General features: G+C 41.8%; 1 protein-coding gene across 1 annotated transcript in view; it reads right to left on the bottom strand.

Moving 5' to 3' along the window:
- LOC109289774 (follistatin-related protein 4-like) overlaps window positions 1-11,432 on the bottom strand; it is a 94,354-nt gene that overhangs the window by 28,011 nt on the left and 54,911 nt on the right. The window contains exons 4-5 of the mRNA XM_019505976.1: window positions 6,764-6,925; window positions 5,522-5,656 (exon numbers count right to left, since the gene is read on the bottom strand). Coding sequence (XP_019361521.1) covers window positions 5,522-5,656; window positions 6,764-6,925 — 297 coding nt within the window. The remainder of the gene's footprint in view (window positions 1-5,521; window positions 5,657-6,763; window positions 6,926-11,432) is intronic.

The raw sequence follows: 11,432 nt of genomic DNA, 5'->3' as shown, positions 1-11,432 counted from the left end.
GGTACATGTCCCCCCATGCCTCCCCCAGGGGTGCATGCAGTGGTGGGGAACCACCCCCCTTCCTACCCACATCCCTCTGCACCCCCCAAAAGAGCTACCTGTGGCTCTGTCCCATTCTCAGTGGGGTCACATTCAACACCCTGGCTGGGCAGCACCTACCCCTGTCCCTGCCCCACTCCCTCCCTCATTATGGGGGGCCTTGATATGCCCCCATGCCCTTTCCCCCCCCTCCATGCCCCTTTCTGTCCACAGCCTTACTGGCCAGATGATTTTCTCCAAGCTGCCAGGCTGCATTCCTGTAAATTGGCTATCAGATTGGTATCAGCCGATATGGCTTGTTCATAATTGGCCATCCGTATTGGCCAAGAAAATCTTTATTGGTGCACCCCTAATTTAAAACCCCTCTCCCCACCAACCCCCCCCCCCCAGAACCACAAGCTCTACCAACCTTGCCAATACACCTATGAAGCCCCAGCTCCCTGATCCACCTCCCTCTTCCCCATCCTGGCTTACTTTGGTCAGGCTCCCAACACTGGAAAATGCTGGTAAAACCAGCCTTGGGAAGATACGAGGGGTCAGGGGCAATTTGATGGCACTGGGTGGGAAGGGAGGGCACTGGAGGGATCTGGGAGGAGGGTGTTGGTGGGATTGGAGTGGATCTCTGATCCTGCCAAACCTCCCAATTCTCCCAAGCCCTCCATAGACCCTGCTAGCCCCCCAATCCTGCCAACCCTCCTGCAGACAATGTTAGCCCCCTACTCCCTCCAACTCCCCCCACCCAACAGACCCTGCTAGTTCCCCTTGATCCTGGCTGCCCCTCTCCCTCCCCCAATTTACCTTAGATCAGACCCCTGGCACCTATCTAAGAATTACTGAGTTAGATCAGGGAACCATTTTTAACCTGATCTAGCCCCCCAAATTTATTACAATACTGTCTGTACAAAGCCAATTGGACAAATTCTGCTCTCAGTGATGTTGGTGGAAACCTAATAAGCCCGTAATGCTTTAAAAAAACTGTAGGAACCATTTTTTCTTTTAATATATGGAGCTTTATAGTTGGTAACAAATTCAAAACACTTTGTGAAATCCAAGTCTGGCTTACTGTAGCAGACATGTAATAAAAGGCAAACTAATGCATTGCCTGGTTTTCCTTAGCATTGCATTACAGATGAAGCTTGGTGCAGGTGTCCTTTACTTTTTAAATCACCAAAAAGAAACACAATATGATGTTTTCTTGATTAAGGAATCAATTCTGATAACATGATTTTTCCTTGTTCATGGATCATTATGTTCTTTCCTCTTGCCTCTCTCTAGGCATAATAGAAGCTACTCCAAATTTGAAAATCAACAATAATGTGATGATCAATTCTACTTTAGAGCCATCCACTATTTTCTGTGTAGGAAAGCCATGGAAACAAATAGTGTTGGGGGTGATACTGAAGTTGTGATGGTATAGGAAAAATGAGAGGGGCAAGAATTTTTGTAGGTGATATTTGGAAAGGTTTATGTCCATCCCAGCAATACTGCCCAGTTTGTTCAATAAAAGATACTACCCACAAAAGGCCTTGCTCCTCACATTTAAAGAAGGATGCTTCCTGATTATTACATAGGCTTCCAATTATCTTCTTATAGCATGTTTCTGTTTTAGTTATTCTGTAAAGAGTTTTGAAAATATAGTCCTTTTAAAATGATCAACTGCAAGTTTTTAAACTCTGACTTCAAGGAAAAAGCTTGCTTCATACACTGTAACATCTAGTGATTTACTTGCATCATAGGTTACTACTGTATCTATGATGGCATGAGACTAATGCTCCTATGGGGCTTCCTGTCTACCAAAAATTTGTTTATAATATCTGACATAAGAGATTTTATTTTAAATATAAAAATAAATCATTTTTTTTCAATAAAAGCTCCTCTCTTCCTCACTGAGCCTTATTCTATGTCAGATTTTATAATACTAACATATTTGTTCAGTGGATCCTTTTCTCCAGAATGAATTTGCAGATCAGATAGTTTACAACTTTATATCTACTAGGTAGAGAAAAACATTGAAACAATCTCACTGTGAACCTGCTGAGTTGTTTCAAGAACATCAACAGTAAATCTGTCATTACTAGCGCCATGTGTTTTCCTCTAACCGTTCACAGTTTAATTTATAAAGTACACAAGTTTGAATTACAACAGCTATTCTCTGTTTAGGGTACTATTACACAATGTTACATAATTAAAGTCCTTGTATTCCTTTAAATATCACCATATATTTTTTTCTTTATTTTGTTGCATGTAAAGTTTTCTTCCCTCTCCAATTCCTCCTTCTCTGAGAATGGAATATGTATTAAAGTTGGTACCACATTATGGGGTACCAAATATATAAATGACTATGCAGTACCATATACATGAGGCCTGATCAAGTAAACTAAAATAAAAAGGTCAGTTTGGCAATAAAAAAAGGGGCAATTGCATTCCTATTTATTCCTCTTTATTCCCTCCTTTAAATAGAGTAAAGCAAATCTTAACCTCAGGTTACCACAGTGCCATTTACATGATGCTCAGCTGTGAAGGGACATTCTCCATCACTGGGCATTACACACTAGCAGGTGGTGTTCTGGGAAATAAGTGTGGGAAAACTGCTTCAGGACAGTCTGCTTAGGTTAGTGATTCTGCCACATCTAATGACCTGAAGCCTGCTGCTTTTACACATCTGCTGTCAGTATTACTGCAGGGGACTGGACAACAGACACACTCTGGGTGTTCACATGCCAGGATGAAAAACTACAGGTCACTAAACACTGTCACTTTCCTTATGCCTCTCTATTCCTAAGGGCAAAGCAAAAGCAAAGCAAAAAGCCCTAGGCTGAGAGAACGCAATATGATTTTTCTTTTTGGATAAGGCAGAGGAGTGGCTATGAAATGGCCTTTGCACTCTCCTCTGTTTGGATTGTTTGGGAATAGCAGGAAAACATGCCTATGCCAGACTTATTTCGTAATACTTGCAGACCAGAGATATCCAGGCTTCTCTGTGTGCAAGCCTGGCAACACAATTTGGAATTGCCTTATGGATTGGGCCGGGACTCGCAGGCATTCACATGTTTGCAAGGCTGGTTGTTTCTTGGGCCAGAGCCAGCTTTGCAAGTGGGTTGGGGGCACATTCACAAGAGCCAATAAAATCCACAGTCCCGATATTTGTGCATGCAGTTACCACAGCTATGTATACATGTGACAGACTTCTAAATAGCTAGTGTGGGCACAACTTTTAAACCAGTTTTGCATACTCAATTACTGTCACTGCATGTGCAAGCTGGTATAAAGACACCTTAGCACTCTCTTTCTTTTTCAATATTGAGAGCACATGCACACAAAATGAAAACCAATTTTGGTTTCAACTGTCCCTGTTCTAAGTTTGCATCCATTAGTTGCTCAGAATACTTTTTCTTTAAATTAGTCTCCAAGTTGCACATACTTTGACCTTGTGTGGGGCACACTGTAAATCTGATAAGACAAGAGATCTTAATTGCCAATTAAAACAGCATGTAATAGGGCAACCTGTGCCCTGAATATATTGAAATGATACGAGCAAAACTTACTGCTTCAGCCACCAAACATGAACACAATTTGTGTGGTTTAAATAATACACTTTAATGCTTGCTAATAAAAAACCTGGCAAATAATAGATGGAAACACTTTTTTGTAATGGCACATACTGAACTGAAGTTTGTGCTTGTTCATTTACCATTAATTATTTCTGTTGTGGAGATTTTTTTCGTATTTGTTAAGAATGCGATATTAAATTACACTGATGAACAGTTCTGTCAAATGCGGAATTGTATATACTTCACGATCACCTCTCATTTTATCGGAAAAATACATATGAAATTATGTCCAGGATTTATATCACAAAATAGACACGCTAATGTGAATGGGTTGGCTTTTGAAAGTCTGGTCTATACTTAGGGTGACAACTGGGAGAGTTGATAAAGTCAGTGGAGAATGGCCCATTATGGAATTATTAAAGCAGACAAGCACATTATCACTACAACAAAACAACTTTACTGCAGTACCTTCCTCTCGCCACAGTATGTTTGCAACTGCAGCATCAGAAAATTGGGGAAGCCAGAAAATAATCAAGAAAAGGAAAAACATAAAACAATGTCAAATGTTGCACTGTAGCAATTAACTGAATCAATAATCTTGTTTAAATGAACTATTTAGTTTGTCAAAACGTCATAGCATTCATCCAGGCAAAATAAAACATCAGGAAAAATAAGCATTCTTAAAGTCAAGTTTCCTGTCTTGGGAGAGTCCTGAAGTCTTACTAGAACAAATGGGATTTTTGCCTGTGCAAACACATAGGATCACACCTTGATGAACAGTGATTTCTTGAATCTAATTGTAGATATTGTATAGACAATAATTTTGTGTACATTTTCAATAAGCAAACATAACATCTTTCTGAAGCCTTAAGATGACAGGTAAACCATCTAAACACTTTGCAGTATTTCTTCTGGGAATTTAGGAAACAACATTGTATTTTCATTTATGGTTCAAATACCATCCTTAGGTACCCTTGTAATTGAGTTTTTGTTCAAAATATATTAAATGATTTGCCAGTTGAAATTCCCTTGCTCATGCATTCAAGGTAGAATGAATGATCTTAGTAACAGTATGGAATTCTATTTAATGAACAAAAGAATATTTTGTTCCAAAGTATTGCTGTGGGTCTGCAAGCTTATTTCTTATTATCTATTTCAATATGTATACTAGGAAGGTGAGATAAGCAGCAATGTATTGTTTACACGTGAACCTCCGATACCAATATGCACCTTTAGGAGCATCATATACACAAATACTTGGAAAGGAGTACTTTTAGCAATTACTCCAGAGCGGCAGCTAATCAGTCCTTCCAATAGTTCACTCTCATGTTGGGAAGTACTGCAAAGATAACACTGTTGCATACATAATAGTGACAGTGGCCAAGAAGTAAATGACAAAATAGTTGACCTGGAAAAAAATCATACTGTTTTGACAATCTGTTTTACTCCTATGATGTAGACAAACTAAAAGCTTATAACCAATCTAATCTGATAGCGTCCCTTAAAGTTTCACAGTTTCACAGCTATTGCATTATGCTGCATATAATTGGCTTGAAAAAGGAAAGACCTGCATAAAGCGAACAATGACATTTTTTCCCTAAAATCATGTCACCATTAGAAGAAATCTTCTGGTTTGGATTGTTTGAAAGCCAACAGTGTTAGCAGTGTATTATTTTAGTAAAGATACTCTCCATACCCATATTTCAACACATGCTGTCACATAAAACGGCCTCGTGTGATTCTAAAGTGAGTCTTTTCTCTTACTCCGTATATTTTCTGAAAAACAGAATTTGCTCCAGTGTAGACAAAACTCACACTGGTGTAGCCACATACTGCATATAATGATTGTGGGACTGAATTGTAATGATACCATTGTTTGATGACTGTTTTAGTGGGGTTCTCAAAAAGAAGAAGGGAAAAATTAAGCTTACGGGTTTTTCTGGCTGAATCTTCAATGAAGAGAGAAGATATGTCCTCATCCACTCCCACTTCATTTTTGGCGATGCAGGTATAGGCACCAGTGTCTTCATATCGAACACTACTGATATGAAGTTCACTTCCATTTGCTGTAAGAAAGGCATCCATAAGGTGTGTTCCACTTGACTGTAATGATGTTATGCAGCTGCTCTAACTTCCTAAAGGCAACTTCTCACCTGAGCTTTGGTGATACATGCCTGCATGCAAGTTATAGGTTTCACCTGAGAATGTTTTCTGTGGCTTGGCTTAAAGTTTCTGAGGAGTTTTCATCAGAGCCCGTGAACTGCTAATGGCTGAAATGTTGCCTCTTTCTATTAGGAAACTTAGACTTTCCACAAAGAAATAAAGATGATTTCCATACCCAAACAGAATGCATTTAGCTGATTTACCCCAGATAAAAGCATGTCATATTACTTTTTGCATTTGTGAAAGAAGTCATACAAATTCTAAACAAACTTCTTTATAAAACCAATGTAGACTTGATTTTTCACTATTTTAGCTGAAGGTATTAATTTTGTCTACATAATTTTGGCGATCATCTTTTTTTCCTATTGATAGCTATCAGTTAAAGTACTTTTTCTTGCTTTCACATTTTTGGCTACAATGCTTCAATGATACATATTGTGGCCAACAGCATAAGGGCTACCCCACATCACTGTTGGTTTAGAATTACAGCACTTGGTGGGTAAGTAGAACTTAGCATTCTTTGCACTTCCCCACAAAATGCTAACGTGCAAGTTGAACTCACATGTGACCCTGCTTTTCACTTAGCTTTTGAAAATGAGGTCCAAAATTAGCAGCAAGGAATAATTTCATTTGCAGTTATTAGTATGAAAACAAGATGCATGACTCAGAGCCTGATTTGCAGTTGATTTGCATCGTGCATAAACAGTTACACCTAAACAAAAAGGATGTAATATATTGTCCTTCTGATCTGCACTGAATTACACGAGGGGCAAGGCACTCAAGAATAAGGCATTCTGTGTTTTAAGAGAATGCTGTTACCACTTATATCAATCAGTATCATACTTGAGAAATTCAGCAGAGAAATAGATAAAAAAGGAAGAAAACGGTTTCTATGTAAAGTGTTTTTAAGCCCCTGTGACAAAGTAAAAGGAAAATAAGTTATATTTGTAAGTGCAAACAATCCTGCTTAACTCCTATAGCATGTAAATTAACCAGTATTTTTTTCTTACCTAAGAGTGTTAGTTGTTTGGATAGTTTTGGCATGATATCAATACCATTCTTTAGCCAGGTGATTCTGGGATTAGGAATCCCTTCAGCATGACATTTGAGGCTTGCAGATACACCAGGTTCCTGTGCTTGAGTTTCAGGATATACCCGAATCACTGGTGGCACTATAAAAAAAGGGAATTGGTGACTAAACCAACCTGTCAGTTGTCATCTTTCTTTGTCCGATGTCATCCATTAACTTTGACTGTGCTATACAAATGATTCAAAGAAGGATGAAATAACATTCCACTTTTCAACGTAAGCTAGAATAATGGCAGGCATACGGCTCCTCTGCTTGATTGGCTCTGAAGTGGAGCTTGGCCCCTCCCCCACCCCACCCAACAACAAATGTCTGATGGGTCAGGGGTGGGTTTGTTCTAACTCATGGCACCTTCTGTGAAGCACCATGAGTTAGAGCGGGGAGCTGTATGTCTGTCAGTGCCCTAAGTTCTCAGTGCACGTCCAACTGATGACAACAGAAAGATTCCCATAAAATTCAATGGCAACTGAACTGGGGGCTAAGGAGATAACTTGCTCAAAGTTAAACATTCTTTAATGCTTTGCAATGTAATGTAAGTGGTAATCTCACTGAAACTGATAGGAACTGAATGTGATTTTCCACCTGCATGTATTAAACAAATGGCATCAAAATATTCAACAACTAACTGTGTGTAATATAATACCTGAAGTCTTTGCTATATACCATTTTAAAAACTGAGGTATGTATAAATTATTACTTTTATTTGAAGGCATTTAATATTGACTTAATTCCTTGTAGGAAGTTCTTTATGAGGCACTTAATGTACTGATTGGCAGAGCTACTAATTATATTACAATTTCAGACACGTTTATTGATTTTTCAATCATGTTGCTTTCATGGCTTAGTTGAATAAACCATAATAACACCAATTAACTATTTTTTAACTATCTGGCCTGGCATTTTACAACACTTTAAGGTACTTGATTCTAAAATATATTTTCAATAGTTTGTCTTTGTTCTCTGTGGTTTTTATTACCTTTATTATTTACATACATTTTAATTTATTCATTGAGCAAGTTGTTGGGTTGACAAATTACAGAGCTGAAGATTTAATTACTCTACCTATGAAGAATATATAACATAAAAATTTGTATTTCTTCACCATTACTACATAATTACTAGAGATTTCTCTTAATCTCTTACTAAGGAAATACTTTGGTGTTCCATACACTCCACTACATAGTAACTAATACCAAATATTTTCACTAGATATGATAGGTGAATCATGGACAAGATTCATAATTCAATGAGTATACCTCATGCCTAATGCAAAGAGGCGAGACGGTTATTCAACTACCATGTTGTACTAATAGTTATTATTATTAGCTCTGTTAAGTCCCTAGACTTTTAACTGAAATTCCTTGCAAGCTGAATCACAATAGGCCAGATTTTCAAGAATATTTAGGGGCTCCTCTAACGTGCAGGAAGCCTGCTCCGACATGCTGTAATCCCAGTGCATTGGAGCACACTTGATTCATCGAGTCTGCCACAGCATGGAAATTAACACACTCCAGCAGCCTCCAGCATCATGTGCATCAGTGATCCACACTGAAAAATGTAAGTGGGGTGTTTTAAATTAAAGCTCATTTGATGAACTTTAGTTCAAAGCACCCTGCTGCCATTTTTCAGTACGTGGATACTGATACACCTGGTACTCTAGGTGCTTTTAATTAGTGTGGCTCTTGGAGCTGTGCTAATTAAAGTACCACCCCCCCATGCCTCCTGGAGCACATGTATAAATGTCCTAGATATGCAGACAGGTTCTCAGTGGATTAACAAAAGCGCCCAAGCAGGTGATTTTAATGGAAAATAGGTGCCCATGTATGTGTATGTGCAGGCACCTGTTTATTAGGGACTGGACCAAAACCACTAAGTTTATGTAGCCAGTAGGGTTGTGCAAAATTTTGGCGGCTGTTTCATTTAGTTTCGGATCTGGACATTTCGGCGGCCGAAACACAGCATCTGAAATGAAAAGCAAGGCTCCGAAACAGCTCCAAAACTAAAGAGATCGATCCAAAATGTTTTGGATGTTTTGGACTGTTTCGGAGGCGGGTTTGTAGGGAAAGAGAAACTAAGAAGATGGAGGGGGAAGAGGGGGAAGGACTGCTCTGATATTGACTTCTGGAGCTGGCCAGTGACAACAATGTGTCCCTGAGGTCCCTTCCAATCCCACTGCTCTGCAGGAGGTACAGAGAAGCACCATAAAAGGCTGTTTGTGAACTGCTCTCTGCCATTTTGCAGCTGCATCTGTGTCTGTGTAGCAGCAGCAGCAAAGAGCAGCATCTGTAAGCTTGCAGCTTGGTAGTGCCTTCCTACCAAGTTGTACCCAATCCTTTCCTATTTACCTTTGCCTACCCTCCCTATTGTTATCCCTTGCAACTCTTTTTTCCCCCCAAAAATCCTGTTGTTTGTCTTTATTCCCCCCCTTCCCCCAACAAAAAGCAGTGCTTTGCTTGGAAGTGTCTCATCACTGTACACTGCAGGAAAACACTACACATACATTACACACACACACACTCACACAGACACACATTTTTTTCCAGCACATGAAATAGGAAGTGTTCTGGAAAGCCAGGTCTTCTGGCAGGGAAGCCAGAGGGGGAAGATGGAGAGCTGAAAGTTCCCCCTCCCCCAAACTTAGACTCTTTCCTAGCACTAGCAGGTATGAAGCTTGTGGTGCTAGTGGCAGCAAGGTGGTGGGATTGGTGCCTGCATCTGCACCTCCTCCAATAACACCAGCCATAATAATAACCACCAGCATGACAAGCAGCACCAGCATGGCAGTCTCCTCCACCCCCATTTCAGTTCCCAGCCTGAGCCTTCCAGTGCCAGAGGAGGAGCTGGATCTGGAAGCAGGGGACCTGAGTGCCCTAGCAAAAGAAATTATGGGGACCGAGGAGGAATCTGAATTTGTGCCCCACTCTGTTCCAAGTTTCCCTAGAGCCAGGTCTCCTTCCCCAGAAGACAGTTTGGCGGAGGTTGCTGTTTAGGTTGTGGAGGCAAGTGGCTCACCTGAGTCCTCTCCTGTTGCTGTGTCTCTGCCTGCTGAGGAGGGAGAAAAGGCAGCATCCATACATGCACCCGCACCCCAGAAGTGAGGGGGTAGTGTGGTCTGGGATCATTTTGAGTTAGAAAATGATCCCACATATGCTATCTGGCTGCACGGCTAAGCCAAAACCAGGTGGGGCAAGGGAATGAAATACATGAGCACCACGGGGATGCTAATGCATCTCCACAGGCACCACCCCCTTGCCCTTGCTCCTCAGCCTAGCATCAGTGTGAGCATGCCCAAAAAGGAGTTCCCCTCTTGCTCCAAGACCTCCATCCCCAAGAAGCACAATCAGGCCACCCTGGAACAGTGGGGGAAAGACAGACAGAAAGAGGAGGCATGTTGCCAAGGTAAGTGAAATCACCCAGAGCACTGAGGAGATGCTTGCTCTGGATGGCCACCCTTCTTCCTAGTTGAGCGGCCAGGGTTCAGGCAGCTCATGGCACTCATGGCCCCATCCTACAAAGTGCCTACATGCACCACCCTTAGCAGGACAGTGGTGCTTTCCCTGTATGAGGCATGCAGGAAGTACTTGAGGGAGAAGCTGCACAAGACAGGTCCACAGGTGGCCTTGCACTTCACCTCAGATAACTGGAGCAGCTGGAGTGGAGATCATGCCTACCTCTCCCTAACAGGGCACTGGTGCCATCAGTCAGGCCATCAGTGGGCTCTCCTTCAAGCTGAGATGAAGGATGATTCCCACAAAGCAATGGAAATCATGGTGGCCATGTACCACATGGTGCAGGGGTGGCTCATTGGGCAGGGCGAGCTCACCCATGGGTTCATGGTCACCAGCATTGGGGCCAATATAGTCAAGGCCATCCATGATACCAGCTTTGTCATCTTGAGGAACACCAGCTGCTCCACCAAACCAGGATCCAAGGAGGTGTGGAGGGTGTCACAACATCCTCAGCAATGCTAAACACCCTCTTGCTTGGAACACTGGTTGGTGGACAGAATAGGTGCTCCCAGGCAACCATGGCCAGATCCTGCCACATCTGGCTGTAGGTTGCCCAGCAGGCCAAGGGGTCACAGACCAGCTGCTCCAGATGTCCGAGATGAAGTGCAAGGCCACCTGTGGGCCTGTCTTGTGCAGCTCCTCCCTCAAGTACTCCCTGCCTGCCTCATACAGGGAAAGCACTACTGTCCTGCTAAGGGTGGTACATGCAGGCACTTGGTAGGATGGGGCTATGAGCTGCCTGAACCCTGGCCGCTCAACTAGGGAGAAGGGCTGACCATCCAGAGCAAGCATCTCCCCAATGCTCTCAGTGACCTCGCTCACCTTTGCCTGCGATTTATGACATGCTACAACCTGCCTGACATCTGACTCCCAAGGTAACAGGGACCTCTCTACTTTTAGCTGCTACATCCCTCTTCCCCACAGCCTGTCTCTCACCCCGATGCCTCAATTTACATTTTAACTGACTGGCTTTCTTGCCTGGACTGCATACCAGCCTCTGGCTTCTTTACTATTCCTTCCATCTGGGAAGATCACACACGGCAACTCCTGATGCTTTCTCAGCCTGACAGAGGGTTTTAAACC

Source organism: Gavialis gangeticus, unplaced genomic scaffold (assembly GCF_001723915.1).
Source record: "Gavialis gangeticus isolate Ggan-Ray unplaced genomic scaffold, GavGan_comp1, whole genome shotgun sequence".
Classification (NCBI taxonomy): Eukaryota; Metazoa; Chordata; order Crocodylia; family Gavialidae; genus Gavialis; species Gavialis gangeticus.
Note: the sequence above shows the minus strand (reverse complement) of the source record. Positions and strands in the feature narration are given on the sequence as shown.